Here is a 24,823-nt window from a genome sequence, read left to right as displayed (position 1 = left end):
TGCTTTGTCTCCAGCAGTCAAAGACCTGATGGGAATGGGTCAGAGGCAGCATTTATATTTGTGCAGTGTTGGTATGCCATGGCCAACAGCAGGGCTTGGCTTATTGGTGTTCTACTAAACGTCTGCCCTTACCAGTCAAAGCATTACAATGGGGAGTGCTACTACTGACCTAATTTAAGCTTCAGGCACAAGAAGCGTGCCCGACAATACCTTCTAATGCTGTGCTTCTAAAAGTAAGAATTGTATTGGTTTTAGGGTAGTTGTTAACATTGTAGTTCACCTATTGAATATCCTTTATATTTCTACTCTTAACAATAAATAAAACACACAACTAAAATAAACCCTCAGTTTTGTTTAAAAAAAAAAGTTTATTTAGCAGACTTTAGGGATTATATCATTAAGTGTATACAGCATTAATATAGTATATACACTACAGAGTGTACAGCATTCCAGGCTTGATGCAGTGTTTAATCTGATAACATACAGAAGTAGGGGGAAAACACAGTATTAGAGTGAGCTTCTTGCATACCAGTGGCAGCATGTTTGGTTTTTTGAGCTTAAAGTGTGCTTGCCACTGCCCCATGATTACAGATGGAATTATGGAGGCAAGTACATGGTGCCTTGCAGCCTATCTTTATCAGTAGACTGTGGAGGTTGCAGCTCACTGTGATTCAGCTGTTTACTAGAAAGCAGTTCACCTCCAAGCTTTTTCCTCCTAAATTTAAAAAAAAAATTCTTCATATTTAGCTCTATTTGCCTCAGTAGTGCTCTTCCTTCCCCCTACCCCCCTGTGCAGTTTTGGTGAATATTTTAACATACACAGTTCACTCTTAGCTATAGAGTAAAATGATATAGCATGGAATTTAATGGCAAGGATTCCACAAAGTGCAGCCACCATGTGGCTAAGCTGTTTCCATTTAAAACTGTGTTTGTCAAAGGCCATTTCTAAGGTCTGTGTGTTTTTATTTTGAGAATGCAAACGCCTAACTCCCCCTGCCGCTATGTAGGGATTTTACCTACGGCACTGCTGAATAACTGTAGCACATAGCAACTTGGGCAGAGACCAGAGGTTTTAGGGGAGGTATATTTTTATGCCAGAACAGGTCACTTGTGAATCCTTCACCAATACTACTAAGGCATGTGGCAAGGGCCAACAAACACACAAGGGCTCTTTCAGGCATCACATAGTGGTGGGGGAGCTGTCTGTGTCTGCAAAGTCTTTTACACACATGCATGCACATGTTAGGAAGGTGGGCATAAGAAACAGGAACTATAGCACAGGAAAGGGGGGGCACCTTTGGGAGGCAGGGGCCATATGAGGAAAGATGGGTGCTTTAAGAGTACATTTGCTACATTACCTTCCGTAATTGTTTTTGAAAAGTCTCAAAAGTTCCCATAGAAGCTCTGCTTTTCTTAGTGCAACTCACCCACTCAGCTAAAAAATATTTACAGGGTTTTACTCATTTATATATGGCTTCTTAATAGTTTTATACAAAGCATCAGAAAGTGACAAAGCAAAATTCTTCATAAATTGTTCTCTGATGATAAAGTCTGGCACTTTCTTGAGTTGGCCAATACAGATCTGCCACTTTGTATTTCTTATGATCATGCTTTTGTACGTATCAGGACAGATCAGAAAAAGTTGGTAATTTCACTTCAGGGCTTGGTCTCTGCAGCAATGACAATCTTAACTCCCACTGAGCCCAGCCAAGTACATGAGTTTCCATGAGCCCCAGCTGTAAAAACAAACTCAGACCCATGCAGTTGCCAGTAAGGAGGTGCTTTTTTTTTTTTTTGGTAGTTTCAGATTACATTCTCTTGTTTTCACTTTGTTTTATGGAAGTGCAGTTCTTTGGTAACTATTAAGGAAATGAGCAAGCAGCAAAAAATAACAAAAAAAAAAAAAACTGCAGGGAAGTACGTCCAACCACTGGTATAAAAGGCAATCCAGATTGATGGAGGAACAGATCCTTTCCTGCTGACAAATTTTATCATCGAGAATTCAAACGAGGAGCAACCTGAGGAGAAAGTGGAATGGAAACAAAGATACTATAAACATTTTTAACAATTAGCCCATGAAGCTACCAAAGTCTGGACTGGAGTAGTAAAAGCGACAAAGAGTCCTGTGGCACCTTATAGACTAACAGACGTATTGGAGCATGAGCTTTCGTGGGTGAATACCCAGTTCGTCGGATGCACCCACAAAAGCTCATGCTCCAATACGTTTGTTAGTCTATAAGGTGCCACAGGACTCTTCGCTGCTTTTACAGATCCAGACTAACACGGCTACCCCTCTGAGACTGGAGTAGTGTTACCCCATATGGGATGCAGAATAAATAAGAACTTGTCCTGATCTAACAAACTCAGACAGATTCTGTAAATCAGAAAGCAAACGCACCAATTTGCCCATGCAGGAAGTCAGGGTTTCTTAAATCTCATCCAGACTCCCAAAAGTTTACCCCAGCAGTCTGGAACTTCACTGGAGGAAGATATGCTTTGTTAAGCAGAGTCCACATAAAGTTGTTCTAATGGGCAAACACTAGTGGACAGTCCCATAGGGTTGAAAATCACAAAATATTTTGGGATATAATCATAATGTAGGCATAAGAGCAAACGGGGGCCTTGATGGGGCTATGGAAGATGTCCATAGCCCGGAAAAGGGATGCTGGTTTCAGTGTCCTGGCCAAATTCCAACAATTTTACTATGTAAAGTCTTCTGTTTTATGTGAATAAGTAACTCCCCTCTCGCTTGCCCTCCTCAAATCCCAATCGGTAGGGCTGCTAGCTCCGATGGTTCCACCTTAGGGGTGGGGTGGAAAGTTATTTCCCTTCTGGGACTGACCTCTTGACCAGTCTGAAACTGGGATGGAGACTTTGGAACTTTTCCCTTTTAGATTCAGTGTGTTTGGACTTACCTCTGGCCTGCTGTGACATGATAGCACAGGGGAACAAATCTGGAGGAGTATGACAAGTGGTCCTGTTCAAGCAGCAATATGGCTATTTCAGTCCCAGAGGGGAACTGAGATTGGGGTAAAGGATTGTTTCTTACTTCTGCTCTAAAATCAACAGTTTCTAAGGTGGGTTTGGAACAGATGAGGTGGGAATACTGAACTGCACCACTATAGGCAGAGAAGCAGCCTAGCCAAGTCTGAACAATGTCTGATAATTGCAGGGTGCAGCCCTCCAACAGCTCAGAATGGGAGAGAGGTTGGAATGCAAATGCTTCCTGTATTGTGTAGGGAACTATAAAGACAATCATAATTTAAAACCCACTTTTCTAAACACGTTTAGATTAAACACTTTCCTTCTTAAGTTGTGCAAACTCTTACACCCGAAGACACTTACCACAGCAAGGTGGCCATTTTTGGCTTTGGCTATGAGCAGTTCAGATCCTGAAGTAAAGTCAATTATTCCTTCTTTGCCTTGCCCAATTGTAAATTTTATGCTGAAAGAAACAAAGGAAGAGTCCTCACATGGTATCTTAGCTAAGTCCCAACTTGCTCATGAACAGTATAGTTGTGCCTAATGCTACAGTACAATGCAAATACTTCACAAAAAACAGTTACCTGCCTCTCATAACTATTGATGTGTTGCTCATGTCCCTTCCATGTCAGGTGTATATGCTCATCACATGCACTGGTGCCTGAAGTTTTCCCCCAGTGGTATCTGGAGTCGCGCATGTATGCACTGGTATAAGACACCGCTGTGCCCCTCCCCTCAGTTCCTTGTTGCCAGAACTCCGACAGAGGGGAAGGAGAATACTCATGTCCATTCCATGACCCAACACATCTCAAAGAAAAATCAGGTACCTACCTTTCGTAACTGTTGTTCTTCGAGATGTGTTGCTCATGTCCATTCCAAGTCGGTGTGCGTGCGCACAATCGGCAGCAAGCTTTTCCCTAGCAGTACTCGTCGGGTTGGCTGTGGAGCACCCAGGAGTGTCTATAGGGCCCTGCCAACCCGCCGCCTCTTCAGTTCCTTCTTGCCAGATTACGCCGACAGAGGGGAAGCAGGTGGGTCTTGGAATGGACGTGAGCAACACATCTTGAAGAACAACAGTTACAAAAGGCAGGTAACTGTTTTTTCTTCTTAGAGTGATTGCTCATGTCAATTCCAAGTAGGTGACTCCCAAGCAGTCCCCAAACGCAGCATCATCTCCAGCCTGCTGTCTGATGGCGTACTGCGACTAAAAGATGTCCTGACTGGGGACCTGCGCTAGGAAGCAGGGCAGGAGTAACAGGAGGCACCCATCTCAATCCTCCTCCGGCCAGGGCCAGGCTCAGCTAAGCAGCCTTCGAGCTCAAAGCCAAACTTTTGAAGGTGTGCCCGAGGATGGAGCAACCAGTTCAATACCAGGATCCTGCTCCTCCCTTTGTGAACCGTCTATCCCATTTCTACCATGCCTGGGCTCAAATAACCTCAGACCACTGGGTCCTGAGCACGGTAGAATTGGGATATTCTCTCCAATTCTGTTCCCTCCTTCCCTCCCACCCACCCTCCCCGTGTACAGGCCGAACCGGGACCATATAGATAGACTGGTCACGCTCTCTCCTCAGGTTCTCGAGTCCCTCCAGTGGTGGCTCGATCCACAAGCAGGCAGTGATCTAGGACAAAATTCTCTGAGATGACACCGGGAAACCCTTCATCCTGTCAGCCACCGCAATGAAAAGTTGAGTAGACCTGCAGAAGGACTGGGTTCATTCAAAGTAGGCCAGGGCACATCTGATGTTCAGAGTATGCAAACGCCTCTCCTCGTTGGAATTTTGTGGCTTTGGGAAGAACACTGGCAGGAAGATACCCTGACTGACATGGAACTGCAATACCACCTTTGGCATGAAGGCTGGGTTGGACGCAGTTGGACTTTGTCCTTGTAGAACACTGTAGAAGGGGGTTCTGAGGTCATGGTCTTAATTTTGGAGATTCGTCTCACCGAAGTGATGGCTACGTGGAAGGCGACCCTCCACGAAAGATGTAAGAGAGTAGGAGGCAAGGGGCTTGAAGAGAGGACGAGTGAGCTTGGTGAGGACCAGGCTGAGATCCCATTAGGGAACCCGATCACGGACCTGCAGAAAGAGTCTTTCAAGGCATTTAAAGAATCTGATTATCCTTGCATGTAAGAAGACTGATCTACCTTGGATGTGAGAGTGGAAAGCCGATATGGCTGCCAGGTGTACCTTGCCTGATGAGTGCCAGACCTTGGTGCTTTAAATGGAGCAGGTATTCCAGAATGAATTGTAAAGAAGACTGAGCTGGAGAAAAGTTCCATTCAGATGCCCAGCAGGTGAACTGTTTCTACATATCCAGGTAAGTCACTCTGGTGGAGGGTTTTCTGTTTTGTAAGAGAAGCTGCTGGGCCTGCATGGAGCAGGCCTGTTCCTCGAGGCTTAGCCATGCAGCATCCATGCTGTCAGGTGCAGGGAGGCAAGGTTCGGGTTCAGTAATTGCCTGTGGTCCCACAAGAGCAGATCTGGGTAGTTGGCAAACGTCCAAGGGGCTGCCACCGCTAAATCCATGAGCATGCCGAACCAATGCTGGCGAGACCATGCCAGGGCTATCATAATGACTCGTACTTTGTCTGTCGTGATCCTCAGGAGGACCTTGCTGGTAAGTGGGATTGGTGGGAAGGTATATATCAGGTCGCCTGCCCATGACAGAAGAAAGGCATCGGATAGCGAACCACTGTCAAGACCTGGCAGGGAGCTAAACTGGTGGCATTTTCTGTTTTGCCTGGTAGTAAATAGGTCCATTTGAGGAGTTCCCCACCTCTGGAAGATGGTCCTGATGACCTCTGGGTGGAGGGACTACTTATGGTGAGAGAAGAAGGACCTGTTGAAGCAATCTGCTGTTCAGCTGCTGATCATCTGTGTTCCGGACCCCAGGGATGTGCAAGGCTTCCAGATGGATAGCATGTTGGATACAGAAGTCTCACAGGCTAAGGGCTTCTGGGCAAAGGGCCAATGACCGCGCTCCCCCATGCTTGTTGACGTAGAACATTGAAGCTGTGTGGTCTGTCAACGCTTGCACTACCTTGCCCGAGCGCTAGGGAAGGAATATTTCACAAGCTAGACAGATGGCCCTGAGCTCTCTAACATTTATATTTAACAATAGCTCCTGTTGGGACCATAAGCCTCGAGTCCTGAGGGACCAAGATGGGCTCCCCACCCCAAGTCCGAGGCATCTGACACCAGGGACACCATAGGCCATGGGGTTACAAACGGAACTCCTCTGGTTACATTGTGCGGGGGTCGATCACCATGCAATGGAGGTAAGTATTTTTTAGAAAGAAAAAAAAAAAATTAGAAAAAATTTGCGGTGGAATTGTGAGGACCTTGTCCAAGTGATGCCTGACTGGGGAGTAGATGGATGTCAGCCACATCTGCGGTGGTCTGAGATGCAGTCTTGAATGCTGAATCACATAGGTGCACGCTGCCATGTGGCTTAGCAGGCTGAGGCATACCTGGGCTGTGGTGAGTGGATGGGTCGTGACTCGGGCAATCAGATCCGACATTGCTCAGAACCTGGCTTCCAGTAAGAAGGCTTTGGTGTGAGTAGAGTTGAGGACTTCTATAAACTCTATCCTTTTCACCCACACCAATGTTGATTTTTGTTCATTTATCAACAGGCCCAGCACTTGGCAGGTAGCTTGGATTAAGGACCTGTGCTCTTGAGTGACCCTTGATGAGCCAATTGTCAAGGTACGGGTAAATTTGAACACCCTGACGTCTGAGGTAGGCTGTGACCACTGCCATACATTTCGTAAACACTCTTGGGGCTGTTGCTAGGTTGAATGGGAGCACTGCAAACTTGTAGTGCAGGGGTTCTCAAACTGGGGGCCGGGACCTCTCGGGGGGTCGCGAGTTGTCAACCTCCACCCCAAACCCTGCTTTGCCTCCAGCATTTATAATGGTGTTAAATATATAAAAAAGTGTTTTTTAATTCGGGGGGGGTCGCACTCAGAGACTTGTTATGTCAAAGGGGTCACCAGTACAAAAGTTTGAGAGCCACTGTGGTAGTGAGTCTGCCCGACTATGAATCGTAGGAGCCTTCTGTTCCTATGGAAAATAGAAAAGTTCACATCCTTTAAGTTGAGACGTACACATCTCCAGGATCCAGGGAGAGGATGATGGAGGCCAAAGAGACCATGCAGAACTTCAAGTTCTTGAGATATTTTTTGAGGCCTCGCAGGGCCAAGATTGGTCGTAGACCCCCTTTGGCCTTCGGTATCAGAAAGTAGCAGGAGTAAAACCCTTTCCCTCTCAGTTCTTTTGAAACTTCCTGTATGGCCCCCACCTACAGGAGGGTTTGCACCTCCTGGGCAAGAAATTGCTCGTAAGAAGGGTCCCTCAAGAGGGAGGAAGGAGGGATGGAAAAAAATTGGAGGGCGTACCTCACCGCTATGGTGCTGAGCACGCACTGATCCACCGTTATAGTGGCCCAAGCAGGGAGGTAGGGCAAGAGACCGCTTGAAAATAAAAGGGTGCTTGGATCCTGGGTTGTAGCCTGGGAGGTCGCCCTTGGGTGCACACACAAAATATCTGCTTATTTCCAGGTGTATATCCGGTAGAGCCCGACTGGGTGAATGCGGCCAGTGCTTCTTTCAGTAGGCCTCTGACCTGGTCTGGCCTACAAATCTCTGAAGCTGCCGGGTTTAAATCGCTTCCTTGCAGGCACAGGAGTATAAAGGCCCAGGAAGCGTAATGTAGCCCTAGAGTCTTTCAGACCATGCAACCTGCTGTCCATCTGTTCAGAAAACAGGTTCAATCCATCAAAAGGGAAATCCTGAATGGACTGCTGGACCTCCGCGGAAAGGCCCTGAGGACTGCAGCCACGATGCCCATCTTGTTAAAATGGCCAACACCATTGTTCTGGCTCCGGAGTTGGCTGTGTCAGAGGCTTCCTGGAGGGAAGCCTTCACCTCAGTCTTGCCCTCTTCATGTATGGCCAAAAACTCCTGCCTGGATTCCTGTGGCAATGAGTCCGCAAACTTGGCCATGGATTGCCACACATTGAAATCAAACCTCCTGAGCAGGACGTGGTGATTCGTGACACATAACTGGAGGCTGCAGTTGAATAAACTTTTCTGCAGAAAAGATCGAACCTCTTTGTGTCCTTATTTTTGGGGGTCGAACTGGTTTGACCCTGCCTATCTTGCTCATTGGCAGCAGACAGAACCAAGGAACTTGGGGAGGGGTGGAAATAAAGATACTCAAAGCTCTTAGCAGGGACATAGTATTTTCTCTCTGCATGCTTTGCAACGGGACAGACCTTGACCAGTTTTACATCCTCGTAGACAGGCAGGGTGTCCCTCGATAGGGCCACTGCAGCCAAGATGTCAAACATGTCAGCTGGTTCTGACACTCCTCTGCTTCCAGTCCAAGTTTAGTGGCCACATGCTTAAGTAGTTCTTGGTGTGTCTTAAAATCAGCCTGTGGCACCACATGTGATTGGCCCGTCACTGCCTCATTGGGTGAGGAAGATGAGGAGGCTAGAACCGGGGAAGGGACTGACTCCGCTTTCCTGGCTGGCACAGCCTCATCCAAAGCTGATGGAGGCTCCTGAGTATCCTGAAGCAATCCCTTGTCTGAGTCAGGAGGCGGGCGGGAGACTCTTGCCGACGGTTCTCCTGATGCCCCAGACACTGAGCATTGTACCTGGGACTCTGCGATGGCGGGGGATCCCCCCGGGTTCCAGATCTGCCAGGGTGTAGGCCACTCGCTCTGGGGCCATGTGCTTGTTGGCGGCCCCAGGGGAAAACCCGCTGGCATTGCAGAGTGCGCCTGGGCGCTGTGACTTCCTCAGAGCCCAAGGAGGCAGGGTCTTCCCTCGGTGAGCAGGTCGGTGCTGCTGCTGCTCCCGTTTCCCCAACATACAAGATGGTCCAGTGCTTCGCACGTGGGGAGCGGTATCGCAGCCCCATCTCAGGGTGCCACGTGTCTGGCGATGGTGCTCGGGGGAATCGGCAACAGTATTCTGGCAATCGACGCCTCAAGCTTGGGGACTGGTGCCAGGGCTCCGGTGACCAAGAGTGGGACCGTGAGGACTGGCATTGTGGCTTCAGGGACTGGTGCCGGGTTTCTGGGGACTGATGGTGTGCCTCGGGAAGCTGGCACTGATTGTCTGGTGATCGTTGCCATGAGTCTGGGGACCAGTGCCAAGAGTCCAGAGATCGGTGCCGAGGACTTGGGTGGGTCTCTGAAAACCGGTAGCACAGCTCCAGAGACTGGTGGCGTGAGTGATGTTGAGCGTCGCAGTGCAGGGGAGCGATGCCATGCCTATGGGGATTGTTGCAGTGCCCCTAGTACTGGCTTTCCTCTAGAGAGGACTGTCATCCCAAGGTGCTGGCGGCACCAGCACTCTCAACCTTATGTCCTACTCGTTCTTAGTGCATGGCTTGAATCCTTTTCAGATTCTACACTTGTCATGCACGTTGGTCTCCCCCAGGCACTTCAAGCAGCTCTGGAGGGGATCGCTGATTGGCATGGGCTTCTCGCACCGCTCACACGGTTTGAAGTCCGGGGACATGGGGCACGCCCTGTCCCTAAGCTAAGTTCCTTGCCAAAGCAGGAGGATGTTCCAGCACTGTCACTGGCAGCAAGAAGGAATTGAAAGGGTGGGGAGGGGGGCAAGGGCGACTGGCGTTGTTCCTTATACTGGTGCACACGCGCACAACTCCAGAGGGCGCTGGAGCTGGCCCTATGGATTCCACTGGGGGGAAAATTTCCAGCACCGGTGCATGTGACGAGCATACACACTTGCAATGGAATGGACCTGAGCAAGCACTCGGAGAACCGTGCTCCTTATTGTAACTTATTTTACTTAGAAGTATCTAGATAATTACAGGCTTCATGTTACCACAGTGACTCATCTCTGTCAGTGACAGAGAAGTAATGATATCATAGCTACCATGGTAGTCAGTACAGCTACGGTCGCATCATACAGCAGTGACAAGTGATCTGCTACTTCTGTGAGAAAGTAATTAGTAACATGCAGTTAGTTAAGGAGGTTTTGAAGTCAATCATTGGTTTAAATTAACTGTAACACTCTTTTCACTTCCCAACAAGGCTTGAACAGAGTACCCTATTCAGAACAAAAAAGGAACTTCTTTCTTAACTCACCTGCCTTGACTGATGTTGACATTATTGATTTTGTCAGCACTCATGGCAGTTTTGGTTAGTGTCTCAATGACATGATCACTTTGTAGTACAACATCTCCCTGAAAAAAGCCATAAAAGATCTTTGTAATCATTAATTCTCAACAGATTTTATTTCAGTGTATAAGAGCCCAGAATTATCCCCAAGGGCCTGCAGGATAGTCTGTATTTGTATGAGCTTCATTTGCTGGAGAAGTCCAGGACATGTATATCATACTATAAATCTCCTGATACAGACTTAAACACTTCTGATGCTGTTAGTAATAAGGCCAAGACATAGAACCAATCCAAACTGCTGCAACATCCATCAGGGAACCCATAGGCGCCGACTCCATGGCAGCCAAGCTCCCCCCCCCACCTCCTCCCACCCCGAGCACGCCGCATCCCCGCTCCTCCCCCGCCCAGCACTTCCCGCCCCCTCTCCCTCCACCACCTAACAGGTGTTTGGCAGCACTTAGGACTTTCCGGAAGGGAGGGGGCGGAGTGGGGACATGACATGCTCAGGGAAGGAGGCAGGGGTAGGAATTTGGGATGGGGGTGGAATTGGGGCAGGGCAAGGGTGGTGCAGGGGTGGGGCCAGGGGTCAAGCACCCACGGGGCAGAGGGGAAGTCGGCACCTATGAGGGAACCCATCTCCCCAGTACAGGACAATGACAAAAAAACAACAACCAACCCAATTAGAAAGCAGTGACAAATCAAAAGTAAGTTAGATCTAGGTACCACCCTGCATTCCATCTATTTACATCTTCTCTCTAGCTCTTCTGAATATTCCCTCTCTCCTTCTCCCTGAAACTCAGGACCTGCAGCTGTTTCATACAGTTTGGGACATTCAGCACTTATGGATAGTGAGACAGTGAATGACAGAGACGAGGTTCTCCTACCTTCTGTTTGTTATCCTCACAGCTCACATGCAGCACAAACAAACTGTCACTCAAGCTGCTGACTGAGATTCCTGCAAAACAGAAATGCTGTTTGACTCCAATATATTTTGATGCCTAGACAGTCTGAATTCTAGTGGTCCTTGTGAAGCCTGAACTGAGTACAAAGGACTCCATCAATTTTCCAAGCATTTTAGAAATTTTCCATGAGTGTGACAAATAAGTTATATGGTGCCCCAATTGGAAGAGAATGAAACAGCCGCTTATTGTTCTGTCCCTATCTCCCAATAATCACTCAGAAACCAAGGCTTGGCCCAAAATATAAACTTACATTAAATATGAAAATATATTAATGGCATTGCTAAGTTTGAGAATATAAAACAAAAGTCAGGAAATGCTTAAGTTATCCCTGAGAACGAGGACTTCACTGAGGACATATGCCCCTGAGAACGTTACAAGAGAATAGACCTGCCATCCTCTCCTTAAAATTGAGATGGAGATGAAGGGGAGACGGAACCTAGTCTTCCTCCTGAACACACCCTAATGGGCCCACCCAGATAACTTGAAGTATGCAGAAATTCTATTGTACGTAGGTTTTTATACTGTTTTCATCACCATAGTATCTGAGCACCTGTGTGCGGTGTAGCATTTTGTTTTGAAAGGATTTGGGTGTGTTTGGTTTTTAGTTAGAAGTGTATCAGATTAAAATCTAAAATGCAAACATTTTGCAGCCTGAGATTAGGACATTCAAATTAAAATAACCTAACTTTCACTGAAACATGCTCAGCCCTGCAATGATAGGGGCTTGTGGGACCCAAACCCCTGAATTAGTGTTGCCCTTGAAAACTTTTTTAAAATGTTGGCAACTATGTCTGCAATAGAAGACTCTGTTAGGTCAGGATTGGAGCAATGCAGTGGTGAATTACTGAACTGGGTGAGAAAGGAGGAAAGGGGACTTGCAATAATGCTACAGACTGCAGTGTCTGGGACTGTAGGAACTAAGGGGGTGGGGGTGGGAGTAAGTAGGTCTGAAGAGATTTCACAGACAAGGTAAAGCCAAGTAGTGACCACAGTACATCAGCCAAGGGCTGAACTGGGTACAATTATTTCTGAATAAGATTCCTTTGTTAGCATTTTTCTAGCGTATCCTAACCAATAAACTTTTACACAAATGCCAACAATAATCTTTAAACGCCTGAGGCCTGGAAAACTAAACAATGTCCCAAAAAGCTGAGGCACTAACACTGCTCTGCCTGGTGTTTGGAGACTGTGAAACTCCCTTGTAGCAAGTGTATGTAGTTGATCAATCCCACAAATCACACTTGTACAAAGAATATTTACAATGCGCACTAGTAGGGGCTCAATTTTGGGAAATCCCAATTTTAGGATATTAAAGTTAAAAAGCTACTCTATATCTAACACTCTGTCTTCTTATGTACAGATCACTCAAACATCTGGAGTCTTCGCCCCCACCTATAATCATTAAGTGAGCAAAAATCATGTGTCCTGCAGTTGCCTTACCTGTCAGATTGGCATAATCAATTCGTTGTTTGATTTTGGCTTCTTCAACTATGAAGATGGCATTCTGAGTGAGAAGTAGCTGCCGCACTCTTGCCTTGTATCCTTTCCGGTCATACTTGACCACAGGAACTGCATACTGAAACAAGTGTTATGATTTCCAAAAGGAACTTTTTGCCCTCCAACGTAGAAAGCACTGACTAGTGGTCAGTTTACGGGAGTCAGAGAGACAACGGGGGGTGGGGTGGTGAGGTAATATCTTGTATTGGACCAACTTCTGTTGGTGAGAGACAGAAATGCTTTTGAGCTCATACAGAGGTCGTCGTCTTCAGGTCTGGAATTTGATATCTTTCATTGTTATATATAATCCCAGGCCTGAAGACGAGCTCTAAACTCAAAAATGTGACTCTCACCAACAGAAGTTGGTCCAATAAAAGATATTACCTCACCCACCTTGCCTCTCTAATATCATGGGACCATCATGGCTATAACAACATTGCATACAGTTTATAGGGGTGGCAGACAAGCATTCTGGCTTATATTTTCAGGACTGCCTATGTGATTTAAACTGGTCCTAACCCATACCTCAATTTCTCCACCAACAAGAAGATAATACCACCCAGTTCACAGTGGTGTTGAAAGGCCAAATTTAACTCATGTCTATAATGCATTTTGGCCTACTCTAGCCCCTTTCACCTAGTGTATCATCTCCACCAGCAGGAAAACACCCTTTTCAATTCCAAATTCTACACCATAATCCAAATTTACACACACCTCAAAACTACAATTTTTGCAGTTGGAACATTAACACCTCAGCACAGAGTTATCATCACAGATACCCCCTAATCTAATGTAGAATTCTTAATACATCACATCAGGAAATCCAGACCCTTGGTAAAGAGTTCACTTCTACTGAATCATTGCAGAAGCTTCACAGTAATCACAGGACACAAAGTCTCACCTTGATTGTTTCATTTCCTAAAACCTGAAGGACTTTAGGGTTTATCTCTTCGGTGCCTAAAAGAGAAACCAAAGAGAAGGTCAGGAGTAACACTATGGCAGGAAGAGAAATGACTAGAAAAGAGAGAGAGAAAAAGTACTAGTATTCCCTGTTCAGATTTCTGAGTGCTACTCACCAAGTCGAGTGTTGATGAAGAGTCTGGGAACACTCTGAGGATAATTGTCTTTTTTACCCTTAAACATCTCACTTGCAACCACTTTCTGATCTAACTGCAAGGGGGGAAAAAAAAAAAAAAACAGAAGTTTTCTGGATCTGTGTAACAGAGTAAAATTCTATTTAAATATAGACCAATAGCTATCTCCAGAAGCTCCGTAAAGGAGAGAGTCTTAGATTTTAATGCCAGAAGGGGCCGTTATGATCGTGTAGTCTGACCTCCTGCATAACACAGGCCATAGAATTGCAACAAGTACTGCTTGTAGTAAGCCCATAACTTCTGGTGGTGATACAGCATATCTTTTAAAAAGACATCCAAGCTTGATAGAAAGCCTTCAAGGGAAGGAGAATACCGTATCCCTAAGTAAATTGTTCCAACAGTTAATTAATCTTAATGTTAAAAATATGTGCCTTAGTGAGAAATTATTTGGCTTCAGTTTATAGCCATTGGATCTTTTATGCCTTTGTCTGTTAGATTACAAAAATCCTCTGGTATTGGCAATTTTTCCCCATGCAGGTACAGTACTTATAGATGCTGATCAGGTCACCTCTTAACCTGCTCTTTGTTAAGCTAAACACTTTGAGCTTCATTCTATCATTGTAAGGCACATTTTCCAGACTTGAAGTAATTTATGCTCTTTTTATGAAACCCTTCTATTTTGTCCTCATCCTTTTTGAAGCATGGACACCAGAACTGAGCAGAGTATTCCAGTAATGATCTCATTAATGTTGTATACAGTGATAACAAGAACTCCCTACTTCTGCTCAATATTCCCCTGCTTATATAGCTAAGGATAGCAATTCTTCTCTTATCCACCACACCACACTGTGAGCTCATGTTCAGCTGGTTATGCACCATGACACGCAAGTGTCTTTCAGAGGCACTGCTTTCCTGGACAGTCCCCAGTCATATAAACATGACCCACATTTTTAGTTCTTAGATGTATGACCTTGCAAATGAACAGCTTTTGCCACATAAGGACAAATAGAACATTACAAAGTGTATTATTTGTATAGCGCCCAATGGGTATGTGTACACTGCAATAAAAGATGTGCAGCACGGCCGTGGCTGGCCTGGGTTAGCTGACTTGGGCACATGGGGCTCAGGCTGCAGAGCTAAAAGTTGCACCATAGCCATTTGGGCTGGGGTTGGCGCCTGGGCTCTGAAACCCTGTGAGTGGGAAGGGTCTCTGAGCTCAGGCCCAGGCCCGAGCCTGACCGGTGACACTGCAATTTTTAGCCCTGCAGCCCGAAACTTGAAAGCCCAAATCAACTGACCCAGGCTCTGCGACTCAGTAATACATATTTTTAATTGCAGTGTGTGTATACCTAAAGTATACTAAATACTTTATAGATGAAAAAGATGAAAGTGTCAGTCCTGAGGGATAGCCATTGCTAACTAGTTGGCAAAAAAACAGCATTCTGTTCAGCTTGCCAAGGCCCAAGTGGGAGATCTAGCATAGAACAAGGAACAAAAGAAACAGCCATGCAGAGACTTTTAAATGATGTGGCAATAATCTAATGCAGGCAACAGCACTGTCAATAACCTAATTTTCCTGATGCAGCATTTTTGCTTCAAATTATGTAGAGGGCTAACTGTTAAAAAAGTTGTAGATAAGCCATGTTGCACAACTCTCATAGTTCAAAAGCACATCTATAAGTTGAGCCCTACCACATTCACAGTCCATTTTGGTCAATTTCACGGTCATAAATTTAATGATTTCAGCTATTTAAATCTGAAATTTCACAGTGTTGTCATTGTAGGGGTCCTGACCCAAAAAGGAGTTGGGGGGGGTCACAAGGTTATTTGGGGGGGTTGTGGTACTGCTACCCTTACTTCTACATTGCTGTTGGTAGGGGGCGCTGCCTTCAGAGCCGGGCAGCTAGAGAGTGGCAGCTGCTGGCATGGAGCCTAGCTCCGAAGGCAGAACCACTGCCAGCAGCAGCGCAGAAGGATGGCATGGTATAGTATTGCCACCCTTACTTCTGTGCTGCTGCTGGCAGAGGCGCTGCCTTCAGAGCTGGCACCTGGCCAACAGCCGCAACTTTTTGGCCGCCCAGCTCTGAAGGCAGTGCAAAAGTAAGGGTGGCAATTCTGCGACACCCCTCCCCCCAAAAAAAAATAACCTTATGACACCCCACCCCCCGCAATTCCCTTTTGGGTCAGGACCCCCACTTTGAGAAACACTGGTTTCCCCGTTGAAATCTGTATAGTATAGGGTAAAGGCACACGACCAGATTTCACGGTCCGTGACGTGTTTTCCACGGCCATGAATTTGGTAGGGTCCTATCTATAAGTCTCCAAGACAAAGATGCATTTTTTTTTTTTTTTTTTTTAAATAAAGCAAGCTACTGAGAACAGTATTTTGAAGATCTGGGTAATTGCCTGTGCAAACTGGCACAGCCATATCTACAATAACCAGCCATTCCCTGCATAATTTGTTATTCAGACGTTTTCAGAGATTTGTAGCCGGCATAAGGTATGTAACTAGAGCTATGTAAATATAAAACAACTGTATTTAAATTAAAATATAACAGATATTTAGGAGATATTCTAGCAATGTCTCGCATGTTTAATATATTTCTCATTGTCTGCTTTTGCAGAGCTATTGCATGTAGGAAATGGAATCTCAGGGGTGGTTTATTCTTCTCAATTACTCAAATATATACATATGAATGTACATAGATTTTTTCATGCAATCTGGAGTGCTGTTAGACTGGAATATTGCTCATTCACACAGCTGATTTGCATAGCTTTAGGAATAATGTGGAAAGGGAAAATGACTAGTCTTGCTATTCTGCATCTCTTGTAGGATTATCACTCCTGAGGGTGTGAGAGAGAGAGAGAGAGAGAATACAATGCTACCTATCTTACACACAGACACTTAGAAGAGCCATTCCTTTTCTTCTATCCCTACAGCTTCATCCATTTTCTCAAATCCATTCAAAATGCTTCTATCATCTTCCTACCTAATTGTTTTGATTATATTACACCCCACTCATCCTCTGGTCCCTTGTGCTTCCCTCCCCACGATGCTGGGGGACACTTGAGGATATTATGAATACTAATATTGTAAAATTGCAATGAGTTGTTCCAGATATGCCATGTAAGATATCTGCAAAAATGTTATAATTTGCCAGATATGATCATCTCATTTGTGTGTTTATATCACCTTTGTATTATGAGTTATAGATATGTCTGTATTCCGAACCTGTGCTATGGTTCTGGGTGACACCTCCAGACAGTTTGGCATCTGCAGCACTGCCTAGCCTGCTTGATAGCCCATTAAGGACCATTAGCTATACAACTGACCCATTGAGAGAAGGCAGATACACATTATGACTCAGACGGACATGCCTATGGACAGAATTCTAATGTTTTGAAGCCATGTGCTGGGCAGCTTGTGTTTGAAACAAAGGAAGCACAGGCCGCATGGAAAAAGACTATAAAGGGTAGCTGCATCTTCTCCATTTTGTCTTCAATCCTGCTTACCTCACCTCTGGAGGAACTTTGCTACAAACTGACGCTCTGAACAAAGGACTGAATGACCCATCCAAGCTGTGGTTGTGATCCAGAGGGACTTTCAAGCCAGCAAACTCACCAATACTGCTAGGAACTTGATATATGGACTTTGAAGTCTTTATATTTATGTAACTGCTTTACCATTTAACATTTCTCTTCTTGTTCTTTCCCTTTTCTTTATAATAAACCTTTAGTTTTGGACACTAAAGGACTGGCTGGCAGCGTGGTATTTTGGGTAAGATCCAAACCTATACTGACCTGGTAATGTGGCTGACCCTTTGGGGTCAGAAGAACGTTTTTGTATATGTGAGCAGAGTTTAAAATAACTTCTCACTGTACTGGACCTAGGTGCTGATTGGGAGACAGAACTGGAATGCAATAAAGGGGGCTGTGTGATTTCTTTTTTGCTTCTTGATAACCAGTGTGGGGGATCAGAAGCATAGTTTGTGACTGGTTGGGGAGTTTAACTTCAGTGTTACCCACCAGTCTTGGGAGTATCTGCTCTCCCTTTGTAGCCTCCCCTGGCATCCCCGTTCACAGCCCCACACAGTTCCCTGAATGAGGAAAAAATGGAGTCCATTTTCACTGACAGTGCCCTCAGTGCTGATGAAACCAGGATTCCATGGCTGGCAGATGGGATAGGGGATGAACTTCTCTTCCCATAGTCTGCTTTGTCTGTTGGAGTCAGAATCTTCCTGGTAAGGGTTGGTTCCATCAGTAAGGGAAACTGCAGGTCTGGGAGGACCAAAATATCCTCTGGTGAGATATGTGTCTCTACCCTTCTTGAAGGACATGGAGTCTTGTCTCCCCGTATTTCTGGAACTGGTATGGGAAGGGTTTTAGTGATCAGTGGTTCCTTATGGGACTGAGGTGGTACCGATGATGCACTGGGCTTCCACCAAATAGTCATTAACCAATACCAACAGTTCCAGTGCTTCGGATCCCCGTGTTTACTTGTGGTTGGTACTGGAGCTGGTGCCATTGTTAATGCTGAGGCTGGTATCTAAACAGTCTTGGTTTTATGAGCCTTCTGGCCAGGGCCATGATGTGTGCTCCTGGATGTCTGGCAGGGTCTCTCATTGCACACTCCATTATATGTTTCTTAAACCAGAGTTCCCACACTTGCCGAGTTTGGCTGGATAAGGAGTGGCAAATACTGCGCTTTGCAGAGATGTGGCATTCTCCTAGGCAGTAAAGACACTGCTGGTGCTTGTCATTGACCGAAGAGGAGTGAGGGAAGAAGAGACAGATTTTAAAGCCTTGTAACCTGGGCATAATCCAGATTCCATACTGAGGAGGCAGGGGAGGCTCCCTGGGGTGCGGAAGGTATTAACTATCTACATTAAGTAAACTAACACAAACACATTTTTAACACTGTATTTACAGACTGAAACCAAGGATCAGCTCTGGACACAGGGGTTCTGACTCAGATCCTGTGATGGTAAGAAGAAACTGGAGAGGCAGTTGGGTTGCATAACTCCTTGTTCCCTTGATGCAGAGCATGAAGAAAGCAATGGTGATGGTGTTGAGCAATGGATACTGCTGGCAAGAATCCTATCTCAGATTTGTAGAGCACATGTATATCCCACAGTGGAATACACACAGGGACCAGCACTTGAAATGAAACTAAATGTTTGTGTAGACAAGTCCAAAGTCAGGAAATGCAAATGCTAAGGTGCTAACAGCAGTGGTAATTCAGTTATATTGCACAGATTTAATATTTTATTAATATTTTCTATGCTTTATTTATTTGGGTTATATATGGCTGTTTCTTCCCTGATTGACTCCCTTCCCTAATTGACCTGATTTACCATACCTCAAACTGCTCCTCAAAACAAAACTTCTTCCATGAAAGCATAAATTTCCCAATGAAAGACTATATCAAAATACACATGCACCAGGGCAACCTTAATTCTGACATTTCCTAAATTTTGAGTGCTTCACTTTGCAACCGTAATGTTCTTTTAATGTAGTTTTTGGGAATTGATTTCCTAATTGTTTTTAAAAGCAAACTGAAAACCCCCCAGAAATTACAGCACATGGAACTGTATTAACCTCCAGCTTGATCAGCAGCAGGATTTGGGACCTTTAGATCCATAGCACATAACTCTACCATTTGAGCTGATAGACTAACTAGTAGCAGTAGTAGGCTGTTATCCTCCAGGTGGACTAGCCACTAAAAGATGATGAGACAGTTGTGAAACTGACTGTCAGTGGGCATCTGATGACAGCTTCTTCCTCCCAAGATGCCCTCTTTCCCTGCTGCTTCTAGCTACCCTCTTGGGACTCCTGCCCTCTCCTCCATCTGGTCTTATCTGCCTCCCCCTCCTCCGCACCCCATTCAACCATACTTAGGCACCTAAAACCCAGATTGGGCTCCAAAATACCAGGTTTAGGCACCTAAATCTCAGTTTTAGGCACCTAAATCCCAGTTTTAGCGCCAATGCAAACCACAAAACTACCACCAAACCGTATAGGTGCCTAAACTCACTCAGCACCTAAGTTTTCAGAGTAAAAGTTCCCTAGGTACCTATGTTTCTGCCTCTGGGATGCTCACTGCTGCCTCCCTCTAAGTGCCCAGACACCTAAGCCCCAGAGTGATTCAGAAACTGGGGGAAGATAAGCGTTTGGCTGCCTAAGTCACTTGTGAGGCCCGATCTGGTAGGTGTGCTCAGAGGCTGCCTACCAGATTGCGTCCCATTCAAAATCTGGCTGCCAGGGAAGGAGGTGATGGCGGAGGAGGCTGCAGCAGCACCTACCGGATAACATCTAGCCCAGTGGTTAGTAAATAGTCATTGGGACAAAGAAAGGGAGAATAGCTCTGTAGTCCAGTGGCTAGGACATGCACCGGGGGTATGGGGGTGGGATCCCCAGGATCCCGTTCTGCTGCTCCAATCACTTGTTCATCATTTATTAACAGTGAAACAGCTTCAACAGAAGAGGTTGAAGGAGCCTCACATCAGAATATCCCATAGTTCTGTGGTTAGAGCACCCTCCTGAGAGCCTGGAGACCCTTGTTCAAATCCTTTCTTCCCCTCTGGCAGGAAGGGGGGACTTGAGCCTGGGTCTCCCATATCTCAAGCAAATCCGCTAGCCATTGGGCTAAAAGTTATAATGTGGGCACCACCACTCCTCCTGACTTCACCCTTTTGTGTGGAGCACGGCAGATGCCTAACTCATTCCCACAAGACACTTTAGGTGCCTAAGCCATCTGACTCCAGGCAGTTTGTGGATCACTGATCACTAAGCAGAAATAGGTCCCTAACTCTGTGAGTGGGGCAAGGCTTAGGACTCCTCGCCCCCGCTCCCCAGTTTGTATTGCCCATTGGCTAGTTTATGTGGCTCCCTACCTAGTGTGGTAGATCACATTCTAAGGTACCCATCTCTCCCCATTCATTATATAGGGAGCCTAGATTTCTAACTTGGCTTTGTGGATCACAATGCTGTTCCTGTGATTTTTCTGGGCATCTAAGTGCCTATGTGGATCCCACCTCTTGTTCTTAGCAATATTGAGCGATCTGGTAAGTAATGTAAATGTCCTGTACCTGCTGTTTCCATTCTGGGCTGATTCTCTTGCAGTAGCTCCACACCATGTTTTGCATACACAGCTGTCTCAAGAGCTGAGATACCTGAAGAAATAAGATGGTAAGTGAAGATGGCTTTAAGTTGAACAAAGGCAAAACAATTCTAACAGAATAGAAGGAGAGAACAGAGAAGAGATATGAATGCAGAAAATGCAAGGCTGAATTTGAACAATTCATCTTCAACATTGTATGTTATTGCAGAAATATTTTTAAAATTAAACAGCAACAAGTAATCTATTGCCCTGTGCTGAGACAGTTTGTCCTGCATTGTGCTCCAACCAGACTGTTTGGGCTTGGGGTTGGGAATTTTCCTCTTCACATCCTCCAGCCTATTTTGGAGGTACCTATGAACCAAACAAGTCACACACAAGAATCTTAAGGGGCCAAGAAGATCCACTCCCAGGAACAAATTTTTGGAAAATGTCATAAAAATGGGGCCTTTAGATAAGTTTTTTTTGCAGCTCAGTGAACTTTCAGGTGGAGAAAACATGTATCCAGGGCACTGACTCTTCAAAACATAAAATAATATACTGGACAGGAAAACAAAGTTTATTTACTTTCTTTATGGGTAATCAAATACCATTCCATTGCTTTTCAGCCAAGTTTAACCATTCAGGCAAAAGCCATTTAACTCAGAACAAAATGGGTAAAATTGTCAAAAATGCCTACAGAAGTCCCTGAGGTGCTTTTGAAAATTTTATTCTGAGCTAAATGATATCTGTCCAACACTTAAAATACTAAGTCACTTAGGCATTTCTGAAAATCATACCCAATGTGTTAAAGTGCAGTTCTACTTTGAAAAGTTGTTTTTAACAATGTCATAATTGGATTCCATTTTTAGTGTCACTTACTGACATCAGTAATAATTATATGTAAAATAAATTAAATAATCAACAGTCATTTAATTTTTGTAATTTCACAAAGATGCTCAGAATACATGTTAACTTATGTTTTGGTTATTTTTTCTGCCAGTTCTACTAATTCAGTGTAGAATGAGAGTCAAACATAGTTCTTTCTTTCTCACACATCACCGCTACTAATGAAGGTTCTACAGGTTTCACTGTTCTCAGTGACATGTGTGTGACCCAGGGCCTTCAATAACTGAAACTACAGTGCAGGACTCTGTCTACACAAAGTAGTCAACTCCTCCTCTTTTTCTTCTGCCTACCTCGCAGAGTGATGGAGGGGGAGTTGGCCATGATTTGTCCAAAACATTCTTTGGTAAATTGCGTTTGAGGTTCATCAAGAAGGAGTAGCGAATGTAATCTAGGAAGTATTCATTCTCTGAGCAGCGAGGGTAGTTCCGGTAAATAAAACCTTTAATAAACCTGAATGGGCAGAAGAAGGGAGATCAGTAACCATTATGGATGGGTTTGATACAGATGATTAGACTAAAGAATCTAAGTGTCTTCCACTCTAATCACCTGTGGTTCTACAACAAACCTGTTTAACACCAAGACTTCCTATGCCTCCATTACTGAAGGCAATTGACTATAAACAAGAAACTTAGCATCTGCGGGGAAAAAAACAAATTAATTGGAAACTGTCAGACAAACAGAAGACACACCTTGCAAAGGAATGGGAACTGGGCAGCGATCTGCGAAGAACTGAGAACATGTGCTCTATAAGCAACTCCCAGGGCAAATAAGGTTGAGAGCGGATAGTCCATAGGGATAGAGGATTCAACATATATAAAAAATGCAGGGGTAATGTTTCAGTTCCCCTGTTGCACTTGAGCCCAGTTTTAGAGGTTTGATTTAGAGATCTGTAATCAGTGCCGTCATATAGGAAAAGCAGTGCTTGTTTTCAGCCACCATACTCAAATTTCACATCATAGTCTCAAGTGTATGAAAATAACTACAGATTCACCAACTTCTCCATTCCACTGAGGAACCAGAATCTTTGTGTTATTGAAAACATGCAAATTCCCACATTTCTTGAGCTTTGTTCAACAGATGTGTTTTTTAAAAAAGTCACAGAAACGACACTGAAAAGACAGTTTATCCCCATCTGTTCATTGTTAGAAACTAGGTTTTGAGAATCTCCCCCTACATTACAATCTATGTGACAATTATTTATTTATTTATTTTTTAAACACACCGTCTAATTGTCTCCACTGCCCACTTTTTCTTGGTGGCTTTTCGGCGCCCCTGGGTTCCACGCCACCACGACTGGATAGTTATTGCTGAAGACAATAAAAACAAAAGGTATTACATTGGACAGAACTCCTTAATTCAATATAATCCAAAATATTCCCCTCTACTCTATGCTTTCTGGCTTTTTATTCTTGCATCTCAAACTCAGATCAACTTCTGTTCCCCTTTCCACCCACCCCCTTGCTAGAAACAGAATACGGGCTTTGAACTATACAGGTAATTAGCCATAAGCTTATTCAGCTTCCCATGCCCTCACATACCTGAATGTTTCATGTGCAGGAATTTCTGTCGCCAATAGAAGCCTCTCCATGTGGCCTGGATTTTTGTGGCTGAAATTGAAAAAGAAAAGAGCTATCAATTAGAAATAGTGGCCAAGGTTGGGATTCTGACAGAGAATAGGTCAATTCAAAAAACAAGGCACACTGATAGTTGTCTGCTAAACCAGCTGGTTAAATGCGTATGACTTACCCAGACTCTGCTTCCGTATCTCCAAAGCATCTTCTGTTGCAAACAAAGTCTTGGGAAAACGAATAAAAATCTTTGTTCTGGAAATGGAAATGTACGATTATGTATAAGAGGCCAGAGGGACCTACTTCCTGCCCTCACCATCCCCTTGGGGCTTCTGCTCTCTCCCCCACCCTCTAGACACAGGGGCCATATTTAAACACAGACTCCCTATGACTCACAACCCCAAATTAGGGAAGAAAGAAATAACTGACCGGCCCATCTTATACTCTTCCTGTTTGTAGCCTAGATGTTTCACGAGCACAGCCACTCCATCATGGGGCCTCCCTTCCCACATGGGCCACGTTTCTGAACAGAGTGATTTGTACCTGGAAATAGACAAGTGAGAGACTTTATAATGAGAAGTAAAGTGGAGCACTTCTGCAGGGTACAAAGGGGGAGTCACAGTGCCTCTTCCTCAGACAGATTCATTCTGGTAACCAAGGCCTTTTAGTTAAACAGACTACATGTTGTTTGCTGTATAGAAACTTCCTGTTCTGAACACATCAGTGCAGAGATGGTGAGGGAGAACAGATTTGAGACAATTACTGTAAATCCTACCTCTGCAGGAATATTTCATATTTCCGGCGATAAGCAAAACCAGCTCTGCGCACTCTCAGGTTCTCCATCAGTCCTAAGTACTTCACTTGATGTCGGATTAGAACTTCATCAAACCGACCTAGAAATCACATAAATGGTGGGAAATTATCACATTACAGCTGTCCTTCAATCTGGAAAAGGAACTGTTCTGGTATCAGCTCTTCATAATCACTCTGCCAACTAACCAACTAGATAACTAACTTTGCCATCAGGAACTCAGCCAAGGTATCAACTAAGTGAACATTCCATTTGCCACGTGAAAGTCAGCCTTCCTCACTCATACAGTACTAAGAAGCTCTCCTTCATATATAACAGTCAAATCCAAGGCTGGCAAGCTCAATACCAGTTGTGTAGTTTCAGTCTTAAGAACTCCAGGGACCAGGAGGAGTCTTGAAGGCTGGTTATGTAGGATTGCCAGGTCTCCGGTTTTCAACCGGAATGCCTGGTCAAAAATGGGCCCTGGTGGCTCGGGACCAGGCCGTTAAAAGTCTGGTCGGTGGTGCAGCGGGTCTAAGGCAGGCTCCTTGCGGCTCCCAGAAGCAGCGGCATGTCCTGCCTCCAACCCCTAGGCGTAGGGGCACCCAGGGGGCTCCACACGCTGCCCCCACCCCAAATGCCGGTTCCGCAGCTCCAATTGGCCGGGAACTGCGGCCAATGGGAGCTGCAGGAGCGGCGCCTGCTGATGGGGCAGCACGCGGAGCCACCTGGCCACACCTCCACGTAGTAGCTGGAGGG

General features: G+C 45.2%; 1 protein-coding gene across 4 annotated transcripts in view; it reads right to left on the bottom strand.

Annotated features, from left to right (window-relative positions):
- Positions 1 to 344: 344 nt before the first annotated feature.
- MYO1C (myosin IC) overlaps positions 345 to 24,823 on the bottom strand; it is a 111,881-nt gene continuing 87,402 nt past the window's right edge. For all 4 annotated transcript variants that reach the window (XM_024194392.3, XM_024194391.3, XM_024194393.3 and 1 more), the window contains exons 19-32: positions 24,050 to 24,167; positions 23,704 to 23,817; positions 23,453 to 23,529; positions 23,245 to 23,313; positions 22,929 to 23,013; positions 21,997 to 22,156; positions 20,790 to 20,873; positions 13,684 to 13,777; positions 13,509 to 13,564; positions 12,551 to 12,686; positions 11,033 to 11,103; positions 10,116 to 10,213; positions 3,346 to 3,445; positions 345 to 2,018 (exon numbers count right to left, since the gene is read on the bottom strand). In XM_024194392.3, coding sequence (XP_024050160.1) covers positions 1,992 to 2,018; positions 3,346 to 3,445; positions 10,116 to 10,213; positions 11,033 to 11,103; positions 12,551 to 12,686; positions 13,509 to 13,564; positions 13,684 to 13,777; positions 20,790 to 20,873; positions 21,997 to 22,156; positions 22,929 to 23,013; positions 23,245 to 23,313; positions 23,453 to 23,529; positions 23,704 to 23,817; positions 24,050 to 24,167 — 1,289 coding nt within the window. In that variant the 3' untranslated portion in view covers positions 345 to 1,991. The remainder of the gene's footprint in view (positions 2,019 to 3,345; positions 3,446 to 10,115; positions 10,214 to 11,032; positions 11,104 to 12,550; positions 12,687 to 13,508; positions 13,565 to 13,683; positions 13,778 to 20,789; positions 20,874 to 21,996; positions 22,157 to 22,928; positions 23,014 to 23,244; positions 23,314 to 23,452; positions 23,530 to 23,703; positions 23,818 to 24,049; positions 24,168 to 24,823) is intronic.

The sequence above is a fragment of the Terrapene carolina genome, unplaced genomic scaffold, assembly GCF_002925995.2.
Source record: "Terrapene carolina triunguis isolate 2854851 unplaced genomic scaffold, T_m_triunguis-2.0 Scaffold231, whole genome shotgun sequence".
Classification (NCBI taxonomy): domain Eukaryota; kingdom Metazoa; phylum Chordata; order Testudines; family Emydidae; genus Terrapene; species Terrapene triunguis.
Note: the sequence above shows the minus strand (reverse complement) of the source record. Positions and strands in the feature narration are given on the sequence as shown.